Source organism: Podarcis melisellensis (genome assembly GCF_964234715.1).
Source record: "Podarcis melisellensis genome assembly, chromosome: 6".
Lineage (NCBI taxonomy): Eukaryota > Metazoa > Chordata > Lepidosauria > Squamata > Lacertidae > Podarcis > Podarcis melisellensis.
Genome location: NC_138538.1, coordinates 82,693,902 through 82,720,134, shown reverse-complemented (window position 1 = coordinate 82,720,134; position 26,233 = coordinate 82,693,902). Strand labels below are relative to the sequence as shown.

Here is a 26,233-nt window from a genome sequence, read left to right as displayed (position 1 = left end):
GATGACATGAGGCTGTAGAGAATAAATGAAAATCACTTCCTGTTCCTCCAGGAAGTTCCTCCTGCTCCACTTCATTGGAGCCTCTTCTGTGATTGGAAGGAACACCTGGTTTCTGTGGGCAGAACCATATTTAGAGCCTATTTTACAGTGGGGAAGAGGAAGAACCAGAAAACTGTAAATGCATGTACAATGTTGTCCAATCCTAGCATTCTACAAACTAGCTGAGCCTTTCTACCTACAGTCTAGCAAGGACACATAACTCAGATTGGATAATAACACAATATGTAGTTTGTGTACACACTACCATTTTATGTACATTCCTGGGTCGGAACTAAGACTTAGAATTATATATAAACCTAGGTAACAGCTTGTATTCAAGCCTTATCCTAGACTGAAAGTATATGACTTTTATCTTAACTCCCTCGCCCCACAATGAACGGCTTTGTGCCTTTGAGAGTTATTCATATTAACCTAGGACTGTGGTAGATGATGTTGATTTTATTTTAAAATGCCTTGTATTTTGTCCTCATTCTATAGCATGTGTAATTAATTACAGCGCAGTGTAAAGAATTTGGGGGCTATTTGCAATGAGTCTGGGGGACATCAGCCAAATATGGCACTGAATATCATATTAGTAGAATTCATTGGAATGTCAAAGTTGGCTTGGCAGTGGTAGTTTTTTTAAAAAAATAGGAATACTTGGTTAATCATGAAGTCTGTAAAAATCAGTGTCTTCAAATGTAGCTGAGGCATTGAGTGTTGACTTCAGGCAAGCCTCAGGTTAATACTGTCTTGCTCAGAAGTCTCCCTGCCCTCCAGATACTGTGTAAGGGGTCATGTGAGGGGATATCCCCCTAATTCATGTCTTGGACACGTGTTTCTCATGTCTGGAAACAGAAGCACAGTAGTGGGAACACTAATGGCTGTTTCCATGCTATAGGTTCCAGTTGGATCATCAGTATAGACCCTTTTGGCTGATACTAACAATATGAGTTTACATAACGGAGTCTCCTACACAATTTTAACTAGCAGAGCTAATCACTGGCGAGTGAGCCTTGTTTTCACTGAAAATGGCATAGAAGAATGGCATCATACAAGAGACATGTCAGGCCCCAACATTTTTCACCTTATGCCAATAGTTGTGTATTTTGCATATTAAATCTGTATATATAGTCCTTAAGCTCAAGACATTTTCCTCTTGTTGTCTGTACAAATTGACCATCCTTGTTTTGTCAGTTCGTTAAAACATTAGACAAAAATTAGGTATGAAGTGCCAAGATGACACAAGATGTTGCCACATGACAAAGTACCAGTGTTTTCTTAGTAGTGCAGGTTATGTATCGAAAGTAATTCTGTCCTAAAATATTTGAGCCAAGTTTTGACCAAGTTATGAAATTTTGCATCCCACTTTGCCAGCTTTCTTATAGCAAGACTATTAATTTATTTGAAACACAGAGACTCTTTAAAACTGGTGTTAGCATTACTGATCCCAGAAAATTACACATGAAAAATCTGTGTACTCTGTTAAATGACTCTTAGGCTAGTGGAAGGAATTTCATTTCATTGATACATGATTTCTTCAAATTGCCATGTATGTTTTTCATTACAATTCTGAATACCAAAATGAGAAGTCATTAACGGCAAAAATTGGGAGTAAATCCCTCTTTAAAAAGAAAAATAGTGTGTAATATTTGCGCAGTTAATTTTATTGGCACATAAAATAGCAATTGTACCACCAAACTGTGCATGCTTATTATTGCACATTAACACAAATATCTTGAGACCACCTTTCTCTAATCTCCCAGATTTTGAAAACTTCTTGATTAATACTTCCATCATAATATTATTTCCAAGAGTTAGATTTTTTTTCTTTTAAATTAAAAAAATAATTTTCAAACATCATTAAGTGCTTGGTCTTAAATATTGTCCCCCTCAAGCACATTTTTTTTCACTATACATGCTTTCAGCCTTTTCCCTTTTCTCTTTATTTTTTGTGTTTTTTTTACAAATTGCACATGGAATATTTTTAGGAGGAGGGTGCCTTCTAGTGAAGTTTACGATGCCGATACTTGCCCGCTTTTTCTTTTGCTGAGTTGGCACAGGCATTGTGCTTATTCTGTTGTAAATGATTCCAGTATTTGATCAGTTCACTAGGCTGGAACTGATGGGAGGTAATTAGGTGACTGTATTTACAGCTGGAATAAGAAACCCGCCAGTGATTGAAGACAAACTCGTTGGGTGGGGGCATGGGGTCAATTCGCAGCTTGGCAAGGCAGATGCCCACATATACATCCTCTAAGTGCAAACGTCTGATACTCAGTGAGACCTTAAATATTTTTTCCGCTAAATCTCCAGAAAACACATAGCCAGTCCCAGAGCAGAATACAGGGTACCGTTCACTCGGATATAGATCAGGCGGCATATACCACTTGCTATCCTTGTTCCGATTGGGTGCATACCCCCTCATTAGATAGCCCGTAAAGTATTTGTGCCGGAGAGGAAATTCTGGCTTCAGAAGCTTATGTATTAAATACTCTGTATTGACAAACATGTCACTGTCCGTTTTCATAACGTAGGGGACATTGGGGCAGTAGGTTGCCACCCAGTTCATCCCCATCAGTGTTTTGATGGTTAAGTTGTAGTAAGTATCTAAGTATTCTTGTTGGATAATATCGTGGTATTGCCTGCTTTCCTCCAGGATGGCTCTCTGAAGGTATCCATTCAGCTTAACGCTTAAACCCAGCAAAAAAATCCGAACAATTTGGATCCCAGGCGCCAAGCTCTCGTTTCCCCAGGTTTGTCTTATAGCTTGTCGAGCTTCCACCTGCCCTGGTTCTGCAGCTATGAGCAGTATTAGAAAGGGGCTTTTCTCCTGGCATTTCCCAGGCTCGTTGATAATATACTTAAAGTGATATGACGTTGGATGTCCAGTGCCTCGCACGTTGTAAATGCTCCCATTGGCACTCAGTGTGTTCTCTAAACCAGTAACTCCTTGAGGCGACAGCTCCGTATTGTTGGAATTAGCCATCGCCTGCGGCCTGAGGGTCTGAGGAACTGCATCCTTCCAAATGGTCCTCAAAGAGCTGTGGTTTGTTTCGCCTCTCATCGATCTAAATCCCCGTGTAGTGTAAGCCACAGGGTTTTCTTTGAATCCACCCCTGCCAGGCAGCCAGTCATGGTGATTAAAAAACAGGAAAATAGCAAAAAGGAACACGAGGGAGAGTAAGCCAATGAAATGGGTGCGAAACAGGGACCTCTTGGTATTCCAGGTCATCTTGGCAAAGCAGCAATGCCTCCTTCTCCACTGAAGCATGTTGTAAGTATCCAGAAATGGGATGTGAGAATGATTGAAGGAAATGCTTTGTTTTCGGATCCACTGCTATTTCTTGGTGTTCATCTTCCGTTGTGGAAAGCTTGTTAGCGAATCACCAGCTCTGCAAAAATGAAAGAAGGTTAGCAGACAAGCTTTCAAAGTTTGCTCTTCCCGTTGTCAGAAAAACTGCTAAACAAGAGGCAAATCTTAATATTAGTAATCGCCATAGGACTTTTAATGTTCTTGGGGCTTCACAAGTCATAGCATCCAAGTTGTCTTGATTACTTACTCCTGTTTAATAGGAGGGCAGGTTTTACCCCAAACCACATGATTGAACCTTCGAATCCATATCCCAACATCTTACCCAGTTTGCCATTCTGGTGCTTGTCTACATATGAAAAAAAAGTGTTGCAAGGGTAAGGAGCAAGCCCTCAGTGTGAAGTGGTTTTCTATTCCTCTGGTTTCCAAACTTTATTTCTTTGTGAAATCACTCCAATGAATGCTATTAAACACATGTGTGTATATGCTATTGTTTATGTATATATAAAGTACTTAAAAGGATTGGGGTGTGTCCTATTGTTAAAAAAACAAGTTCTTTTGCTGGGCATTTTTTTATTTTAAAAGCAAGCCCTGAGTTGGTCAAGAAGATGAGCGACTCAGATTGGACCAGCGTACATCAAACGCATAACCACTGTGAGATTCCAAGGGAAGGGTCAAGTGTAAAGGTCTCGATACCAGATGGAAGGTTTATTGCTAGCAATTAAAACTGATTTGGTATGCGGTTGGTAGTATGGCTCGCAGTTGGAGGTCCTTTATGCAAAATGATCGTGGGCTGGTCGTGGGACAGACAGTGCAAGGTTGATTGTAGCAGCGTTCCGTTAGTTACAGAACATTACTTGGCTTGTTTCCATTGGTCCCTGCTGTGTTCAGAAAGTCAGTGTGTCAATGCACCTGACAAAATTAATTTTCAGGGTCCAGTTACCTCACTGCTGCATCCTTCAGGATCAACCAACACCAAACACTCTGATTCACCTTTACTCCTCTTTTAGCCTTTCCCTCTAGCCTTTCCCATTTTCTTTACCTGATTGGTTGTGGTCAATACGTTGTGTTCTTAAAGGGACCATTTAGTTACTTATAGCTGTTCCAGTTCATTTAAGATATTGGGTATGTGTGTGCATATAAAACCAAACTAACCTCTCTCTAACCCCACTGAAAGAAAGAAAAAGGAAAGAATAGTTTACTTAGTATGAAATCAATAAACTCTGTTAAGATAATATCTTTTCCCCCAAGATCCTTTCATTCATGAGCCCAAAACTGTAAGGTCGTGTTAGTTTAGAAGATGGTTGGCAGACTTTTTGGATGCTACAGATTATAACCCCAACTTTATAATACATTTCACCCTGCTATTCCCTATTGATATTCAAGAGCAGATTCAACATGGCAGTTTCATGATACTGCATATTAAAACCTGATCACACTGTCCTACAAATGAGCCTCTCATTTAATGGTATGAATTAATTTGTGGGTTTTTCCCCAATTAGTTTTAATTTGTTTCAAAATCTTAGGGTTTTGAACAGTGATAGAAGGCTCATATGAAAAGAACATTTTTATGTAAATATGTAAATTATTTAATTTCTTTGCTATCTCTCAGCCAGTTTTTGGATTAATTTATTTTCAAAATTTAGTGATGTTATGCATGTGTAAAGACATCTTTAGGGTAAATCTTTCAATTTGGAAAAAAAAATGACATTGAAATAGATAATGACATTAAATTATAAAGGAAGGTGGCTGGCACAAGCGTGTATTTAAATGTACAATTACATAAAAGTAAAACAGATATAGCATAATTTTAAATGAAAGAGGGAATTAGTGCCTCTAATTTCCAGTCAGCCAAATTAAGAAGCTCTCAGTACAGCATGGAATGCATTGCAAATATTTGAATGTCTTGATGGACGTACTAGTTGTCTTTCTGAATAAAACTCATCATATTAGCCACCACTAGGAGGAGCAATTGGGGGATTTAGCCTTGAATTGTAGCAGTGCATCCGTCTAAAACTTGCATAGTTTCTGAGCTGCATGTTAAGGTCCTCCAAGCCATTTTCCTTGGAGCAAAAACTATGTTATGAATGACTATTAAAAAGGATTCTCTGGGCATATAAAGGACAAAATGTAGCTTTAAAACTGAGGCTCTGGGTAAGACTGGATAAAATACATTTGTAACAATGCAGTGCAACCATGCAAATACTACATTTTGGTAGATTTTAAACAAATTGAATGAATCGCCGTATGTGAATCCTTGCTGGATCAAAAAATGGATTAATCACTTTAGCCACAATTGTTGACTGGTTCAGTTGTACTGAGCAATAGGGAAATGGAAATAAGTGTGTTGGACACATGAGAGAGCTGTCCTTAGCAATTCTTAATAGAGCATATTGTCTCCTTAAGGATTCTGTTTGGTGAAGCTTTTCTATATTTAGGATGTGTTTCACTGCTTGAACAGCCACAGCTTTTATTAGGAATGCACTTTAAAAAAGAGAGTTAATATTCTGTTGTTGGCAGTCACCATTTTTCTAAGCATGTCAGCCTGTTATAATCTGATGACTTTATTAAATGTTTAAAGAATTCTGGTAGTGTAATTCTAAGTCAAATTACATAAAGCATTTAGAATTATCCAAGCAGAACTTTATTTCTGTTGGTAAAAAGGAATGTTCTAATATAATTTAGTTATATTAACTTGATTATGTTATGCTATTATTTAATAACTTGCAGTGGTGCTCAGTCTCCTGTAATACGTTATACTTTCACCAGGATGTTGGAATGTTACACTAAATCATATAGGTCATATATACGTATAGATTAAAATTTTGGGTTCTTAGCAAAATACAAAATGTCCATGGCTCGGGACCAAAGGACTGTGTGTAACATATCACACAGTCACTGTTTTCAGAGGCCCTGGTGTCCCCTAATACCTACTTCTGAGGGTCAGGAGAAATGAGATGGGGGATGAAAGCTGTGGAAGTGTAGTATAAGCTCTCCCCCCCCCCCCCCCAATGCACACATGCACACGCCTTCCACTCACAAATGGGCCTCTTGGGATTCTAGCCTATATTTAGAAGAGTAAAACTTGTATATTGGATTCCTCATTGAGTTTCAGTTCCTCGTGCTCACAGTGAATTGCTAACATATTGGCTTGTATGTTCTAGATGGTCATACGTTCTTTAGTTTTGGGGAGTCTACTCTTAGATGGAAGGAACAAATAAGAAGGGAAGCTTTAGATCTGGTGGGCTATGCAGAGCAAGTGAGTATAAGTGTATTATCCAGGGCCTGATAACAGTCTTGACATATCTGCATTAATACTTTTACAGAAAGGGGGGGAGAGAGAATGGTCAGTAGTAATTTTAAAATCCTAACGAGCTCTAGTGAAAACCCATGGCATGCACACTCCTAAGTTTTTGAGTGAGCTTTGTTTAGAATTGTATGATTGTTGTATAATTATATTTTCTATAATGTTTCAACAAAGCTATCAGCATTTTATTTTTCATATTGCTGTAAAATTCACATCTGATTGTGTCACATTTTCTCTTCAAAGCAGTCTTTTTAAATCAGGCTTCCTCCATACTTATGCTAGCTTTATTGCACGTTAGTTTTGCCTGGGGCAAAGCAAGAACCATTATGTTTAACACTAAAAATATTTAGTATTGTTTGTTGGGTAGATTTTGGAAGGGAGGCACTCAGGCACTAAAGGACCATTAGGCAGTGTAGATGCAGGTCTTAATTTTTTACTGCAGATAAGTAACTTGAGATTGCTGTCAGTCCTTTCTCAGTAAGCATTCCAAACAAAACTACCAATCGTGGAAATGATGGGATTTTTGTTGTGCTTGCTGCTTTCTAAGCCTTAAACAACCCAAATGTCACATGCTGCACAGAACTTGGGCATATACCCCATTTTGAAGGAAACAGACTACTATAGTGTGGTTTCCTTGTGAGATTCTGTTGGATGTCTGCATTACTTATGGCATCCAAATGATTGTGATGCTTTTGCCAGAAGCTCAAATCACTGCCTTTCTTTGGGGGGGGGTGTGTGACTGATAATATTAATCAAATAGCACTCTTCTTGCATGTTAGGGAGTAGGGAGTATTGAGCTGGTAGCTGGACTGCCTCGTCTGTTTTGATGGTTCTCAGTGTATGTCACATCATAGCTATTTCACTGGTGATCTTAGATTACAGTAGGTAAGGATTAAATCTGACCTATTTTGATTATCTGATCATTTTGTAAAACCAGGGGATGTAAAGTTAAATTTCTCAAACCTAGACAATCGCTACAGAGAACTACATTATCCCTCTTAATCCCTCTCCTTCTCCCCCTCCTTTCCCAACCCTCCCGAGCCTTCACATTTGAGTATAAGTGACAGATTTATTAACAGATAAGTGTAAAGACAATGACACCCTTCTAAGATGAATGCAAGAATAGCTCTTCCAATATTTTTTTTGATTTTTTTCAAAACCCAACATCCATGGAAGCATCAGCCTCGGCTTCTGTAAATTTGGGGAGGTGGGAGTCGTCACTTGGTATGCCACTAACAGCACATGCATTTGAATGAAATATACAATGATCTGACATACCTTCCTTTGTCAAGGCATTTGTGGTGAGAGGATTATGCCCACTGCAAGTAGTTTTGGCACGCCATCCCTTCAGCCAAAAAGATGCTATCGGCCATGCGCACATCTCTCCTCCAGCAGCCTGCTGCCTGCGACTGCTTTTCACAGTATCCAGTGTGTCCATCTGTATGCTTCCTGCTCCGCTACCTTCCCTGCTCACCAGCGTGTTCGCCTTGATTTTTCTCCGGTCATCTTTCAAGAGACAGAAGCAGCATTTCTTGCCTCCATTCCGACTGGTATTGTCTGCTTCTGACAATGGAAGCATTGACGCTTTTACAGTTGGTGTTTCCCTTGCTGGACAATGCAGTGCTCTGTTTTCTCTTCAGTATCCATATTTCTAGTGGCGATGCCAGGCAGAACAGCATGAGCTAGAAGCTGGAACTGTTGGCTTGCATTTGATAACGGGATTTACCCCTCTTCCTTCATTGTTGCTAGGCAGTAACCGAAAGGGATGACTTGAAGCGAGGGTGGGGGAAAAGCTTTTAGCTTAAGGTTTTGTTCAGCAAAATCCAATCCATAGTTCTTCAGCTGCTGCACAGGCAAGCAGCAGTTTAAATGTGGGCTTTGACAGATGCTGTCTTCTGACAGAGCAGAATTTCACGTCATTGCTTGGCTGGGTCCCACGTGATGGTTTGCATTCATTTGGACTAAATCCGAAGGCAGGCAGAGAGCTTAGTGCTTTTGCTTCTGTTCGATAAAGGATACACATCTAGTGCCAGTGCAGCACTGGATGAATAAAATGAAAGAAGGTGGTCATGATGTTGATGCACATTCATTGATGAGTGTATTCCCCCCCCCCATTACCCTCCTTTATCTTTTGTACTATATCTTAGCACTCTCTAAACGTTTCTTAATGTTGGGTGTTAGCTTATCTTAATTCAAGCACATCGCTGCATTGCCTAAGAACTACAAGCTGTTTAATATAGTGTAGCATTCCTCAGCTGCTGTTGCTTTTTAGTGAATAGTATTCCACAACTTAAAATAGTAATAAAAGCCTCTACTTTCTCTGACCCCTTCAGTGGAACTTTGTGATGATGGATTAGTTAGCAGCCTTTTTAAACTGTTTGTTACTCCATCACATTGTAATTTTATCAGGCATAGAATCATTGATTCAGCACTGCAAAATCAGGGAAGGAGAACCATCAGATTTTCCATGCTTGCCTCTCCTAATACACACCACTCGACTTGGTGCTCTTTGTGCAGGCTGCCTTGTCCAGATCTCTGCTCAGCAACCTCTTTTTTTCATGCCAAAGCTTGGAAATTCCATATCAAACGTATGTACAGTGCATCATATGTGGGGTTAAGAAGCTGAAGACAGAATATGTAGTTGCTAGAGAACTGTATGCCTCAGATGTGCTTCAGGCTTTGCTTAAATTGCTTTACAAAATTGCTTTACCTAAGAAATAGTAGCAAAACTTGGAATTTTTTGTTAGCTGGCTTTTAATTTTTAAAAAGAAGTTACTTGTTGCGAAGGACCACTAAAATGGGGGAAGTACAATAGGAGTAAAATAGGTCTGTAAAAGCTGATTCCCCAAGATCAAGGAAAGTTGACAAGAAGCTGTGAAAGTCATCTCTGGAGAATGAATTCTAATCATCTGATACTGACGAAGAAACTTTAGGAGCATATTCTCTCTCTCTCTCTCTCTCTCTCACACACACACACACACACACACACACACATTAAAGCAAGTCTTTCTCTTTGATTGATATTTATTTATTTATTTATTTATTTTCTATACAGCCCTTCATCCGAGAATCATAAGGGGGGGTTTTCACAATATAAAAACTCAAAAAATGCACAACATATTAACAACAAAACACCCCCCCCCAATTTAAAAGGCCATAGATGCTTTAATTACCCAAAGACCTGGCTTGGAAACCATGCCTTGTGAGGAACTGTTGAAGGAACTAGGTATGTTTAACCTGGAAAAGAGGAGACCGTGAGGAGATTTGATAGCCATCTTCAAATATCTCAAGGGCTGTCACAAAGAGGGAGAAATCTTGTTTTCTCCTGCCCTGGAAGGTAGGACTCAAACCAATGGCTTCAAGTTAAAAGAAAGGAGATTCTCACTAAACATCAGGAAAAGCGTTCTGACAGTAAGAGCTGTTCAACAGTGGAATGGTCTCCCTTGGGATGTTGTTAAATCTCCTTCCTTGGAACTTTTTAAGCAGAGGTTGGATGGCTGTCTGTCATGGATGCTTTAGTTGAGATTCCTGCAATACAGGGGGTTGGGCTAGATGCTCCTTGGGGTCCCTTCCAATTCTACAGTTCTGAGATTTATGTCTATAGTGTATTATCTTCCATCCCCCCATGAACCACAGGGGCCAGATATCTGTTGCTGCTGTTTCCTTTTTGTTTTTATAATGAAAGCTTTCTGAATTCCCATCTAGCTTATCGCAGATGTAGAGATAGCCCATGGTTAATTGGAACTAGAAGTGAGGGTGTGAATTCCTGAATTGGGGGTCTGTTGCCCACCCCTTTCCTGTGTTATAGGTGGGACAGGGTGCAGTGAATGAATATAAATGAAGATGCTTACTTTGCCACTGCCTTTACACTTCCATTGTGGTAACACAAATGGGGATGGTCCCTATCCGAAGGAGGAATTGGTAGCCGAATCGGACTGCACAGGATGCGAGCAACTCCATCTAATAATTAGAACTCTAAACTGTATATTTAAACTGCCTTTACACTTCTCTTTGTAAAACTGGCATTCATGTAGCTTTTCTTCAACAGAAAACCTCCTCAATGTTTTTATAAATAAATAAAAAGGGGGAAATTAACTCTGCCTTTATCTTTCCAGTCAACCCAAGGAAGCTATTGTCTTGTTCATTAAAGTCTTCATTGTGTTGGGGTCATTGAGACTCTAATGCTTTAGATGTATAGTGTTTCATTTTCCCTTCATTCAATGTACTTGGGCTCTGATTGACCCCAATAAACTTTAAATGTAGAAGAATACTGGCTGAAGTAACAGAGTTGAAGCGGAGAGTTTTTCATGGTTTCCATACCCTTTGATTTCAGTTGTGACCCCAATGTATGAGAGGGATTAATTTGCAATAAATCTGTTCCTTTGAAGGGAGCTGCTTTTTTAAAGAATGGGTTTGTTATCCAACACAATATGTATGTGCATGTTTCAGGAATAGAATATTCTTTTGCCTCAAATAATTGAGCTCACTAAGGTGAGTGTTGGTAGCAGAACAGTGATATAACCTTCAGGCAATATCTAAATAAGAATCAATGTTTAACAAAGCTGTGTATTTTGATTATAATCTGCTGGTACGCTTTTTGTTAATACTGAGAAATGCACAGCTCTCTCAAGCACACCAGCAGATTATCTGAAAAGCGAGAGAGAGAGAGAGAGAGAGAGAGAGAGAAATAGTTTGCTTTCCTATTTTAAAAAGAAAATGGGCTGTTAGTATTGTTTTCTTTAGCTTGCATGAATTTAGACAGTCCACTGAAAATGTAACGTTGTCCTAAATTTTCAGGAATGACATTTGTAATGCTTATTTTTACTAAATGGACCATTTGCAGTTGAGCTGTTCCTAGAGATTATATCCTGGGGATAGTTTAGGGCATGGTCAGATGATCGCTTGTTGTTAATAACTATTGCGGAGTGCAACTGTTCTATTTTAGGAATATTCAAATGCCCTTAAGTGATAGTCAAAGTATACACTGCCTCAAATCCCACAGTAGTTCTGGGGCTTCTTGAAGTCATAACTTGTGTGAAAGTGACCACAGTCTACTTTCGTATATAGCATTTTTATTGCGAGTTGCAGCTGTATGTTAGAATTTATTGGTGGTATCAAATTTTGCACAGGTGGAAGCCAAGCTTGCAAAGAGGGTCTTTTCCTTTCCCTCATCCCCCTTGCAACCCTGCGTACCCTCCAAAAAAAGCCTCTGCATAGTGTGTGTCCTACTAAACATTGTGGGTTGTATAGTGTGGTGCTGCAATGGCAGAAGAAACCAGACAGAAGACGCTTGTGCTCTGCTGGCATAAGATTCCCTTCCAATCAAGCCATGTATAAATGTTATGAAATAATTTAATATATTTTTTCCCACAAATTGCATCCTAATTATATTTGAACCAAACAAATCACGAAACAGTAAGCCAAATTTTTGCTTCTTGGCAGTCAGGGCCGGCCCTATGTTAGGCAGAGTGAGGCAGCTGCCTTAGGCAGCAGATACTCTGTCTATTCCTCCAGAGGCCCCAGTTCTGTTCCCTCTGTTGCCCATGCCCATGACCTCTCCTGGGCTCCTTGATCTCTAGGCTGCTGCCTCAGGTGTGGTGGAGAATATTATCCAGCCACAAAGGATGAAGTGAGATTTGACCATCAGTCCAGTCAGCTTCTGTAAATGAATTTGGGAAGGGGTGCCACCTTGTCTTTCACCTCAGGCATCAAAAGGTCTTAGGCCGGGCTTGTTTGAAAGTGTTCTTCATGTAATTTTTACAATTGCATCTCTTTTGTTCTCATTGTCAAGGCAGAGGTGTAGCCTCCTAAACATTTAATATAGTGCAATGTTTGTTGTTGTTTCCTTTTGAAAGCAGAAAGTATTTTTCAGTGATCCATTGGGGCAGCAGCAGGTAGGTCAAACTGATGATATCCTTCTAGCGGAGAGACTTTAATCCAATAAGATTCTCGTTTTTCAAGTGTTGGCTAGAGCTCTTCTTGAGGGAATCCAGTAATGATGACAATGGAACAACAAAAATGGTTGTTGTTTTTCTCATGCAACTTTAGCCCAGTTAGGGTGCGCAGGCTAGCAGAGTAAGCTTGTGCAACACATTTCTGCTAGGGAAACAGTTGTGTGGCTAGAGAGCTGTAGTGAGCACCCTAGCCTCTCAAAGAAAGAACGTTATAGTGTGGGACTTGAATGCAAGAGCGTGGCTTTAGATTTTAAGGGACAATTGTGACAAACCAAGGGAGATTATAATTTGGATAGGAAGTATGAGGGACCACTTGCTTGTGCCTCATCCTGCATAAAGTACCTTGTGTTTTACAATCTTTATTTATAAAGCACCATTAAACGATTTTGTCGAAGTATAAAAAAAATGGTTTCATTAGTACAGTGGTACCTCGGGTTACAGATGCTTCAGGTTACAGACACTTCAGGTTACAGACTCTGCTAACCCAGAAATAGTACCTCGGGTTAAGAACTTTGCTTCAGGATAAGAACAGAAATTGTGCTCCAGCGGTGTGGTGGCAGCTGGAGGCCCCATTAGCTAAAGTGGTGTCTCAGGTTAAGAACAGTTTCAGGTTGAAGACGGACCTCCGGAATGAATTAAATTCTTAACCAGAGGTACCACTGTATAGAACTTGTGACCTTTTTGTTGAGGTTAGCGTATCTGTTTGGCAGATCGCTAGTTATTTGAAACCATAAATAATTTTTGTTTCTAAACTTCTTCCTCAGCAGCTATTCCAACTGGTCACCAGAAAGGCAATTACATAACTATAAAAATTGGGACTCAAATTTGCTTATTTTCCTTGTCCCCCCCTCTCTATTCCTTTTTCCTTTTGTATTGTGTCTTTCATCTAAATTTTAAGCCTACAGGTGGAATTGTTTGTTAATAATCTCTGTAGTACTTCCTAAGGGATGATAATAAATTGAGGACCTATTCCTACAAAGTTGAGAGAAGCATATTCTGAAATATTCACCCTTATTATTTTATGCACACTACTGTGAATATTCTATCTATTTTCAATATTTTCAAGTTTCCCATGACATCCAAACCAGGAGACTGTGGTTTATTTAAACTGGTTAGTGATGGTAGATCAGAATCTGAAACCTGAAAATGTGGTTTGTTCTTAAAGCCTATTGAGTTTGCATGTCATGGGGAACTGTGGTTGGTTTAAAATTGAAGCTGGAGCTTCTTATCTCCTCTTCGTTAAGTGCAGAACAGGAGGGGGAGCATGTCTGAACAGAATCTTTGTTTCTGCTATTCATAGAACGATAAAATCTGATTAGATTCCTACTTTCTCAGTAAGCAAAGTGATAGTATCTTGGCCACACAGAGGCATTTCAAAACTGATTCTTGTATTCGTATTTTAACATTGCCCTTGGTTACTCTGTAACCAAGTCAAAGAATCATTTTCCAAGGCAGAATAGATTTGTATTTTAAAAATTCTGGTACCTGTGTTTAAATAGCAAAATACATGTCCGACACTGTTGAGTGCAAATGGCATCCGTACAAAGTTAAGTTGCCAGGTTTGTCCACAGAAAACATGAAACAAGCAGTTGAGGAAGGATTGAAATGTTGCCTCTGTGTTTATTGCATTGAAGCCCAGTCATATAAAAGCATGCAAACCATTCACAAGCAATGGTGACCTCTGTCTTTTACAGGCTGGTGTTTTTTGTACAAGTTTAAAAACTCTTTTAACGGTAGTCAGCCTTTACTACTGTTTACTTCTGTCTTTTTTAGTTCTATTGCTGTGCCAATTTGTCTGAGCTGTAGGTGTGCCATGTGTACATGGTAGTTAATGACTGCAAGTGAGTGGCATTTGTTTTCTTATCGTAAGGTTTGCCTGAACTGAATGTAAAAACAAATTACCCCTATCCACAATGACAATCTAGGGATGGCCACAAGTGTCACTGTTGCCTTCCTTATTTTCCTTCCCAGCAAGTTGTATCACTTAAACGTATTGTTCACTTTCTCATTTGTTGATAAACAGTAAACAAAGGCACAGTGGTATTTACAATGAGGACTCACGCTGTGGCATTGAGCAATAATGGATGAAAGATCAACTGAGCAGTTTGCTTTGAGATTGTCAAGTTTTTTTATTATTATTCTTAGCTGAGCATTTTCTCCTGTTATCAGTATAGCAAATAATTTTCTTGTCTATTATCAGTATTGTAAGTAAATAAACCGAGTTTCTGTAAATGGGAGGTCAAAGTGAAGAATGCATCAAATAGTTATCTTTCATGATGCTTTTAAGAGTTACTCCATGTAGGTTTGGTTTTTGTGCTGTTACATTATCCTAGCACTGAGCAACTGAGACAGTTCAGCATCATTAAGTAATGCATGTCCAACCCTTCTAGAGAAAGTGAAGTATCCTGTTGGTTTAGGTAGGGATCAGCAACCTTTTTCAGCCATGGGCCAGTCCACCGTCCCTCAGACCATGTGGGGGGCTGGACTATATTTTGAAAAAAAATATGAACGAATTCCTATGTCCCACAAATAACCCAGAGATGCATTTTAAATAAAAGGACACATTATACTCATGTAAAAACACCAGGAAGGCCCCACAAATAACCCAAAAATACATTTTAAATAGAAGGACACATTCTACTCATGTAAAAACACACTGATTCCCAGACCGTCCGTGGGTTGGATTGAGAAGGCGATTGGGCCGCATCCGGCCCCCGGGCCTTAGGTTGCCTACCCCTGATTTAGGTTCTCTCCACAACAATTCTCTTTTAGGCCATTGAGTACTAATTTACATATATGTAGACTAGTTCCCTTTATGGACTTATTTCAAGCTTCAGCATTACTTGCAAAGCTATTCTGGCTACCTTTTCTCGCCTTGCACCACCAAAATGTGGTGATGGTGATTAAACCTTCACTTTTGGTGCACCCCAGAGAGTATTTAAAACGGTGTAACTCCCCACCAAACTAACTCCAGCAGTCCTTGGTGGTGCTTCATGCTTGTCACAAATACTTCTCTCACATTCTGTAAGGAACTGTGACTTTTATGAAGCTTTCATTCAGCACAGCAGGAGAAAGGAGGCTAACCTGCAGCAGCACTGAACATTTCAAAGAGAGAGAAAATTAAACTCTTATTCAGCAGTATAGTGGTTTATATGCCACACTTGCATGCATTGCTTAATAATATAAGAGGATAGAAAAAATGTTTTTAAAGGGGAGAAAAAAGCACTGACCAGAAACATCAAAGTGGGCTTTGATCTGTGGAGATATTAATTATAGTGACAGCATCATGTATGTGCCAAACTGCATAAAAACCTATAATGGCAGGATAGTGGTTTCCTTGTATATATTTACACTGGGGATTTTTATGGGTCATTATGGTTCCTTTTGCTATTGTTCTTCTCTCTGTTGTCTAATATTCTCTCTAGATGATTAATACTTAAATCTCCTCAGACCAATTTCTACCTTCCTTTGGTCCTGAGTGGTTGCTTTTTCCTGCTGTTTCTAATATTTGCATTGGGTTTGTTTAAAATGTACTTGAATGTCATTCAAATGGCAGTTTTCTGTGTGCCTATTATAAAACTAGAAAGTGCCAGTGACTGAATAAACTTTTGGTCTTCCCTTTGAGTCTTCTGTATTTGCAGCCAGTGAATGAATCGATCCTTTGTTTCTCTCTGGGTGCCATTAGCCCCAATTATATTATTTCAGCAGTGGTCTGAGGGTTGCATTATTTTGCGCTTCCAAATTGGTGTGCCTCCCTGTTGCATGATCAACTGTAAAACAACAATAACAACAACAACAAAATGCAACATCACAGAAGGGCAACCAGAGCCTAGGTCCGAAATGAAATTCCTCATATGTCCAATTCAGATTAAGCATTTTTTTTCATCTTTAAAAACCATTAGTAGGAGAACAGGAATTCTCTCTAAGCTTGATTACTCCCTTTCTAGCCTCCTTAACATGCACTGATAAAATGGTGTGATAGTGTGTGGGGAGATAGTGATTGAGGGCTGGTTAATATGGCAGTTTTAGTACTCTGGTGATAGACAGGAAGAAAAGAGAAGGAATTGGAGAGGGTCAGGTGGAACTGGCTGGAAGTAAATTATTTTAAGCTATTTTCTTTTAAAGTTATGCCCAAATGAGCCAAGACAGTCATTACACAAGGCCACCTAAGAGTACCCTTCCCTGAGCACATATCGCTGACAGGATGTGCAAAACAGAATGGGCAAGGCCAGCTAAAGAGAAGAATTCCTTCTGGTGACGAACAAGCTTTATTCTCTGCCAGAAGATGTCACAAAAAGTCTTACGTTGCTGTGGGTGGGGCCTCCCATGGCGGCATTGACATCCACTTTAGCTTTCCCGTGACAAGAGTAGAGGTTTTGAAGCCTGAATCTGTTGTGTTTCAGTCACAAGTCTGGTATGTCAGTGGCCCAAAGAATTGGCGGAGATGGAAAACACACTGAAAACCGTGATGACAATGGAAGATTGTTCTCTCAGCAGCCCTAATTTATCTTTTGATGTGGTTCAGCTGGAGTCACTGGTTGTGGCTGGCAACATGGTGGCATGAAGGAATTTGTGGGTGAAAATCTAGGATGTTGACTCCCAGATGACAAACTAGCTACCTCTGCCTAATCAGACAGTGCTGTTTAGTGCATCCCTTGAGCCAATTTTCATCAAATAACAGGAGGGAGGAGAAATGTAAATCCCAGCAGCCAGTTCAGATTTTTGCACCTACAACCAGGGATTGGAGGATTCGGATGCAAATGGAACCATTCCAGAGGATCCATATGACGCCCCCACTCTCCATCTTCTCCAATGGTGTGAAACATTTCTCTTCTTTGTGCAAATTGGCACCAGACCATGTTCAATGTTTGGATTCAAAGGATGGTGCCCCATGGACTGGGGTTTGTCAGCTCATTTCATTGCCTCACCAAAATTAAATAAGACTGTGAAGCATCAGACAGTTTTAGGAGTCCTTCGACATATATGGAGATCCAAGAGAGAACTGTCCCACAGAGGGTACTAAGAGGTGCATTGCATTATTTTCTGAGTGCCCCACAGTAATGGGAGCATGAAGGCCATTCTAGATTTGAAATGGCTCAACACATTCCTTCTAGAGCAGCACTTCAAAATGGAGACTCTCATATTCATTGTAGGAGCAATATCAGACCAGGACTTCTTGGATCCTAATGGATCTGTCGAAAGCTTGCTTTCACATTCCCATCAGGTCCAGCTTGCTTACCACACACGCCTGCTTCCAGTATAAAGTCATCCTGTTTAGGTTGACTTCAGAGTCTCCACAGAGGTCAACATAGCAGTCCCAGTCACAACAACATTTGTTCGGATGGGCTGGCCACCTGTCTGTTATGGGAGCCTTGGTGCATACCTTTGCTGAACATTATCTTACTATATAATAGAAGCACTATCACTCTTTTAATTGGCTGTTTTCCAAGGTTCTAAAGGCATGAATGGGCTTAGGCTGTTGTGATAGAACGGTGTGATTGGGCATGATTTCTTTCACATGTTCTTACATATTTGTATTCTTCCAGATAGAGGCAGTCAATAATATTCAAAGCAGGTAGGTGAAAGGATTAAATGATTTTAACCTAAACATAAGTTCCCACTCTTAAAAATCCAGTCTCCCAGTTTCCCCACTTCCCATCTAGCAACTCTTCACAATTAAGGGCTGCAGTCCTAGTTTAATTTTCTCAGGAGTAAGCTCCCTTGAACCCCATAGAAAGTTACTTCTGAGTGCCCATGTTTAGGATTGCACTTTAAAATGCCACATGAGAGGTGGCCCACCTGCCACCCTCCCCATGTATGTATTATATATGTATGTAAATAATATAAGCTCAGCAGGGGTTCAGGGCAGGCAGCAACCATAAAGAGAGGACCCAGGATGCGCAGTCATATTTTTCCTGCCTTGTCCACAGGGTTCAGGGGGTAGTGTACTGAGGATGGGGAGCCCAGTCAAAGTGTGAGTATTTTGACCACCACTGAGGCCACCATTCTCCCCACCCCCTCTGTCCAAACCAATGATTTTTGTTTTAAAGCATGAAAATACTTACCCTGTCAGCTGTGGTTCAGAGTACATACCACATTCTCCAATTGTATCTCTCTCTCTCTTTCTCAGATGGTGATAGTTCTCCAAATAAAGTAATATGCAAAAACACTGCAGATAGCTCGGACTGCAACCAGTTGGATGCCTGTCTTGTTCTGGGACCTTTCAGCCCAGGGGAAAAAAAAAACCACTGCTCATGCTCACAGCCTTGTGCATTATGATTGGCCACAAGTCATCCATACCCTCCTCCTCTATAAACATTTTACGGTCTTGGTTTTGTAAAGGGAGGGTGAGGCAAAACGGCTAGTTCTGAAAAGCAAGACACCCTAGTAAACATGTGCCGATATATTACATGTTGTGCTTACCTGTTTGCTTTTATTCCCTGAGAACAGAGGATACAACCTTGACCCCAGTACTAATTTGCTATTGGATATGTGTTTAAAAGAGTGGATTGACTGATTTGAGAAGACTGATAGAAACTAGTTGGAGAGCAATGCTTCTGTGTAACTGAAATTAGAAGCATGGAAACAATGTGAAAGACAAAGGGGGCACAGAATTCTTTGAGGGCCCCAAGTGAGATATCTCTGCTGCAGGGACCTAAAAGTGTCCCACACTGAGTGAGATTTAAAGTGTCCCTTCTTTTAAATCTCACTCAGACATTTACTACAGACGCACACTGAACATCCCTCCCATTCATATCTTTCCTTCCTCCCTCCCTCCCTCCCTCCCTCCCTCCCTCCCTCCCTCCCTCCCTCTCTCCCTCTCTTTCTTTCTTTCCCCAGCCACTTACATGCCCCTTAACCCCATAAACATCCACCTCAGCCTCCTCCAACTCCCTGTCCTCTCTATAGCTTTCTCCCGCCATCACTGGAGGCTGAATACTCTCTCATGCACACCTCCCTCCCTCTTATTCCTCCAAATATCTCATTCTCTCCCAGCCTGTTCTACTTGCCCCTCCCCAATCCCTTTGCTTTCTCTCTGGCCTATTATAAGAGAACTAAAACTGTCATATTAACCTGTCCTTCTGTGCTTTCCTCCCTATCCGCCCCCCAGTCACACTGTTTCGCAGAGCAACCTCACACCTCACCTGCCTTTAGAACCTTGGAAAAAAACAGCCAAGGAAAACAGAGTGATGGCACTCCTCTGGCAAGCTCCAAAATTAGAAATCCCTACATGCCTTTACTGCTTTGTCCCACAAGTCTTTGAACGAAACAAAAAATAAAAATCATGCTCTTGTAGGATGTTTACTGCCCTTCTGGGATTTGAATCTTGTCTGGCTTTTCAAAGCCCACAAGCCTCTCCTTGCACATGCATTCAAACAAGAAATAAACAGACCCTTAGGCAAAGTAATAAGTATTGCATGAAATACTACCGTACTTATCAGCATGCACAAAGAATAAAGGTTTTGTTCTATCTAAAACCTTAGCAGCAGAGACTGGGAGGGTTGACAAAGACACAGACCTGTCCAGTTTTTACCTCAGAAGAATGCTAATGCAATTTCTTAATGTCCGCCATGCTTTGTCATGGTGTTGTTATCTATCGAGTTTATTTATTTGATAAAATTTGTGTGCCTCTTGATTGGAAAAGAAAGAGAAAACAGCTGAATTGGCCAAACCTTTGCTGCTCAGCTAGGTACCCATCATCAGCATCTTATATAGTGAGCTCTGTTGCCATGGAGACAAGTGGTGGGACCTTTTCATACCCCTGCTTGGCTAGATGCCACATCATCCTAGGATGGAGAGCAATAGGCCAAGTGTGTGTGTGTGTGTGTGTGTGTGTGTGAGAGAGAGAGAGAGAGAGAGAGAGAGAGAGAGAGAGAGAGAGATGGTACTGGAAACTAGACTCAGAAGCTAAAGTCATGGTTTGGGGATCTTGGAAACTTAATGGGGAGACAAGATCTGTTGGAGTGTTAACACTGTGAACCCTTCCATCAGACTGTTTATATGTATAAATAAAACTGAATCCTAAAGACAGCACGGTCTCCATTGACCTACATTCCCAGGAAACGGAACCCTAGGGTAAGCACTGGAACCCTTGGGGTTTCTTGTCGCTTGGGTGCGCACAACAAAGGACAGAAGTAATTCTCCTCTCCAACTCTCCTCTGCCTTGCCTTGAAGTTCTGCATTTAATCCCCATCCCTCTGCCTTCATGACAGTGGCTCTCTTCCTTGCTTCTGGCATAAGCTTCTGTCTAGCTTAGAAGCGCTCAGTTGTCACCTCATTCAGCTCATGTGGTCCTGGCCGAGAGAACAGCCTCAGGCTCCGTTCTCTCTGTCCTTCCTTTCACTCTCCATTCCCATAACTCTGCTGGTGCCAGGAAAGGACGAGGAAGATCGAGCTAGACTGCTGTGAGCAATGCCAAGAACTGACACTGAATGTCTAATAGCAGCAGGAAACGGCGTGGATGCAGTTTTTGTGGCTTGTTCTGCATCTGAACCTGTACACACGAAATGAGACAGTGTTGTCCAAATGCCTTTATTGGTGTTTCATGAATGGCACTATGTAGGCTTTAAAAACAAAACACTTCCACTAAGTTGAGTTGATTGCATGCATCTAAGACAAAGAAAAGAGAGGGTTCAAAATGTGTTTGTCCATCCAAGACCTAAATATGCAAAGGATCTGGGAACCGCTTAGCGATATCAGTGACTGTACCGGGTGATCAGTCATGGGTTTTAGAAACCTTCTTGGCTGCATCTGCTTGATGGCATGTGAAATAATGCACTTGGCAAAGCAAGCAGAATCTTAATCTGTTTCCTTCATTATTTGTTTTAAAGCAAATTGCTAGTCTTTGTGGCTGCAGAGAAAACCCTGGAAGTTTGTGATCACTTTTTGCTGGAAACACAGAAGACAGTAAAAGTCTGAGTGGGGATCTAGTGGCTAGCACACGGTGACAATTTAGAGCCCCTTTCCAAAGATCCCAGTCAATATTTTCCTCTCCGTGTTCTGTTCTCCTCCACCTTGTAAATTCAGGGCCGATGAACATAAATGAGGGCTGTGACTGCATTAATTTGTTTCTGCCAGTCACATGCAGCTGTTCCCATGTGCAGGCCAGCATGACATCTGAGTTGGTAGCAGCACATTGTCATCATTCCTGTGTGTAGCTGCAGCTGCAGGGAGGCTTAAAGTTGGAAAATGCAATGGAAAACAAGCAAGGGGTATGCAACTGATGGTTGATCAGTGGAAATATGGAAAGTTCTTTGAGTAGAAAAATGAATGTAGGACAACAAGCTAGTTAGAGGAGTAATTATGCAGGACATGCCTTTCTTGTCTTAAGTGTGGGGTTTTCTGAACAGCATTGTCAAAGTACTCATTCATATTTTCGGAAGGGCCGCTTCCCCATGGCAGTTGTGTGTGGCAATTGTAATTATTGGCTATGACCTCATTTGCATGCACACTTTTCCCATGGTGTCATCACAGGGTCTCTGCCATGGGAGCATATTCACCCAGTGCTTTTCAAGCTGCACTGGCTCCTAGTGGAGTACAGGGTCAGATTTAAGGTGCTGCTTTTGACCTTTAAAGCCCTTCACGGCCTAGGACCCTCGTACCTACGGGACCGCCTCTCCTGGTATGCCCCACGGAGAGCCTCAAGGTCTATAAATAACAACACCCTAGTGGTCCCAGGCCCTAAAGAAGTTAGATTGGCTTCAACCAGAGCCAGGGCCTTTTCAACTCTGGCTCCGGCCTGGTGGAACGCTCTGCCTCATGAGACCAGGGCCCTGCAGGATCTGATTTCTTTCCGCAGGGCCTGTAAGACAGAGTTGTTCCGCCTGGCCTTTGGCTTGGAGCCAATTTGATTCCCTCCCTCTTTTTTTTTTTCCTTTTCCTTCTCCTCCTGTGATGAGGCTACATTTTAATATTTTAATGTTCCATTATTTTAATGTTGTATTTTATTTTTGTTTTCAAGTTGTAATCATTCATCTTGTTTTTATTATTGCTTGTAAGCCGCTCTGAGCCTTGGCTGGGGAGGGCGGGGTATAAATAAAATTATTATTATTATTATTATTATTATTATTATTATTATTATTATTATCATGTCATATCCCTCCCCTCGCAATGCCAAAGTGAAGGCTGCGGTCCTACTTGGATTTAACCTTAAAGCAAGCCTTCCTCCCCCACACCCCAACATAGTAGCACTTTTTTTTTTAGCAAACTTGAATGCTGTGTAGAGGGAGAAAGCCAAGTGAAATGAAAGGAGAAGGAAGTTGTGTTGTTCTTTTGTATTTCAGTGCTCAGCTCTCTAGAAAAGCAGGCAAGCTGCTATTCAGAGCAATTGGTTAAAGGGGGAGCAGTAAATTTGGGAAAGGCGGGGGACCCTTGGGGAATGTTCTCTTACTTGTTTCTTTATATTGAAAAAATGCCAAGACAGCAGCTAGGATGTGGAGGGTTGTTGGAGAGATGGAATTAGAAAGTGCAACTTGAAGGGACTCCGTAAAGCAGAATGAGAAGGGAAACCCAGAATCCTGAACCCGCCCCTCATCAAGAGGGGGAAGAAGTAAAGCAAACTGAGTGACAACAGTGAGCAATTAAACTGCAACCCGGCAGGAATGCTGGTGCCTTGTGCATTAGCTTTCTTGAATGGGAAAGAGCATGCGCACGCACACCTCATTCAATCTACAAGGCTGGCTCTGCTGGGGGCAGGCAGATGACATGCCGCTACTGGCCAGCCTAAAACATGCAGATTCTGCTAGCAGCAACAGGCAAACCATTTCTGTTGCAGCTGCCATGTCTAGGCATCTGACTGTGCAAGGTGGTAAGTAGCACCGTGTCTCCACCACTGCCACAGCCACAGTGAAACAGTCTCCTTGCTGGCTTTGCCACCATCAGGATGCTCTGTCCTCTCCCTTTCTCCTTCCAGCCGATTGGAAGAATGGAGAGGGAGAAACAGTACAGGGACAGCAAATAGCTCAAGGAACTCATAAAGCAGCTTGGTGCTCTTTCAACCTCCATTCTTTTTTTATAGAGTGGCAGCTTACTCCACCCAGGAATCGAGAGAGCTGTTTCATCCAAGTGTCCAAAAGCCAGCTCAAAGAAACAATAGCCAGCGGCCAGCAGCAGCTGTAGTCGTGGTTGTGTGTGGAAGCGGGGGGGGGGGGGAGAGAAAGGTGTGCCCTTCATTTGCTACCTAAAGCAATTTGCTTGCTTTCTTTCCCCTCTTGATGAGGAGCAACGCTCCGTTTGCCTCATTATAGATTCCGCTCTCTTGAGAAGTAATAAAACAATCTAAACCTGCAAACAGAAAGTGTTTGCTTAAAGGCAAGGAGCTCTTTAAAAACCTCGGCAGTGGTTTGCTTGTGTACACTAAGCAAGCTAGTGCTGCAGTTGTGTGTTACAGAAATATTGCCACACATCTAGTGGGGAAATAACCAAGGTGAAAACAAACAGCCTGGAATACAAGCAGCTTGATGAGGACAAAGTCTGGACGCCATGACTTGTTAGCTGCCTTCAGTTCCTCTGAAAGTAGGCGAGATACACGTCTTTAAAAAATAAAGCCAATAAACATTTCATTTCCTCCTCCTATTGCAGTCACCTGTAACCCCCCTGCCACCACCCAGAAAATCTAAGATTTCAATCCCCAGCATCTCCAGGTAGAGCTGGGCGAGACCACTGTCTGAAACGCTGGACAGCTGTTGCCAGTCACTGTAGACAAAGTATATGATGGCTTCCTTTCTGGGCAGTATGAGTGTAGCTCTCCCAGATGATTTGATTTCATATAAGTTATAATTGCAATATATAGCTGGTAGCAGTTTTGCACCTTGAGTACACTTCAGGCACCACATTGTCCAAGAACAGTAGAATTGTCTTTCTTTTCCTCCGCTCTCCTATTCTATCTTGATGGTTTGGTGGTTTGTGGTGTATATGTCAGACCAGCTATAAGGACAGTACAATTTTCAGGGTGCATGCAGCTAAGTTATGCCGAGAGTATAGCAACTAGAACTATGTTAGTCATGTCCATTACCTTCAGTGGGTCTGCTCTGAGCATGGCTAGCTAGCATTGCATGCAACCCTGTATTTTGTATGCTGCTGGGGCAAAAGGCTTTGGTTTCCTGAATTGCTCTGTGTACATGTAGCTGTATTACATGTAACTTCTAGTATTACATCTTCTTTTTAATATTCACTAAGTCTTTCCCTTCCAAAGACAGACTTTTGTATCTTTCTTTCAGCCAGGGCACTTAACCGATCCCATCAAAACATTTAAGGGTGTTAGGTAAGGATGCCTTTTGGCTGCTTTATTATTTAATTTTTATTTAAATAACCTGGTAACCACTCTCCATAACCTCGACTTCCACCCTCCGAAGTTAGCAAACCGACACATCACGGCTCTGCTTTACGCAGATGATGCGGTAATACTATCCAGAAGCCCCGTAGGGCTTAGAAGAGCACTAAGAAAAATAGCTGCCTATTGTGAGACGGAATGCCTCAAAATAAATTATCAGAAGACCAAAATTCTTGCTTTTGGTAAAAAACCAAAGCTCAGAAACTGAAACATCAAGGCCAAAATTTAGAACAAGTCTCGAACTATAAATATTTAGAAATGGCTGTCCAGGCATCAGGATCCAACAAAATTCATATCAACTCAAATGGGTGTGCCGGAGAAAGATCTGCAAATGTTATCCTTAATTTTTTTAGAACTCAAGGGGGTTTTTATGTCCCCGTGGCACTAAAATTATATAAAGCCAAAACGTTGGCACAGCTCCTTTACGGATGCTTTCTGGGCCCACCTCCTTGCTCATTCCCCTTGAAAGAGTGCAATCCAAACTCCTCACAGCCCTTCTACAAGTTCCTAGATGTGTTTCAAATGCATGGGTCAGACTAGAAACAGGGATGATGAAAATCGAAGCTCATGTTAGTCTAACATCAATATATAAGTGGCTAACACTGAAACTGCCCCATTGATTCTGAGTGACCAGTTTCGGTCTGGCTGGCAGACAGCAGTCTTAAACACTCTTCAGAAACTGGGCCTTGCTCCCCAAACCCTCATAACTATGAGCCTGGGCCAATCTAGATCTGTGGTTAGGCAAAGAATCATGGACATAGAGAGACAACAGGACTTTACAAGGCTCCCCAATTATAAAAATAATAGAAAACGGGAAAAACACAAGAAGGGCTTTCACTCTTGCCAGAAGCTTGGCTGTGCCCTCACCGCTTCTGGAAGACTCTTATAGAAGTGCCCCGTACACACAGAGACTTTGTGCCTAGGGGAAATAAGAAGCCCCAAACATATATATTTTTAGATGTCCCTTTTTTCCTGAGATTTGTAGAGACACCATTGACCCTTTGCTGAAGAGGCTCGCCGATCTTTCAGAGAAGTCTAAACTTAATTCTCTCCTCTTAGGCAAAGATCACAAGACGACCTGGCTGGTAGCCAGATTCTGTGCCCAGATTTGTAGGCACAAATCATCCTCTAGAATAAAATAGCTTACTAGGGAAGAGCTGAAGTCGCCCTTTGGGGCACCTCAGGGTCAATTTTTATGGTAGCCCAAATCTCAGTTGTACGGGTATATGTATATATCTCAATTTTAACTCATGAGCTATTGCTGCAATCTGCTCTAATTGTATATTTTA

The 26,233-nt window shown here is 41.2% G+C and overlaps 3 protein-coding genes across 4 annotated transcripts in view; 1 reads left to right on the top strand and 2 right to left on the bottom strand.

Annotated features, from left to right (window-relative positions):
• GLRX2 (glutaredoxin 2) overlaps nt 1-26,233 on the bottom strand; it is a 183,418-nt gene that overhangs the window by 71,761 nt on the left and 85,424 nt on the right. The window lies entirely within an intron of this gene.
• CDC73 (cell division cycle 73) overlaps nt 1-26,233 on the top strand; it is a 107,307-nt gene that overhangs the window by 63,608 nt on the left and 17,466 nt on the right. The window lies entirely within an intron of this gene.
• On the bottom strand, nt 1,689-8,684 carry B3GALT2 (beta-1,3-galactosyltransferase 2). Of its 2 annotated transcripts, XM_081914926.1 has the most exons (3): nt 7,938-8,681; nt 3,631-3,701; nt 1,689-3,434 (listed from the first exon to the last, which is right to left on the bottom strand). In XM_081914926.1, exon 3 carries the CDS (start codon nt 3,311-3,313, stop codon nt 2,045-2,047), a length of 1,269 nt encoding a protein of 422 aa, XP_081771052.1. In that variant the 5' UTR covers nt 3,314-3,434; nt 3,631-3,701; nt 7,938-8,681; the 3' UTR covers nt 1,689-2,044. The 2 variants fall into 2 exon arrangements, with proteins under 2 accessions (XP_081771052.1, XP_081771051.1); XM_081914925.1 differs by lacking the exon at nt 3,631-3,701 and having other exon boundaries at nt 7,938-8,684.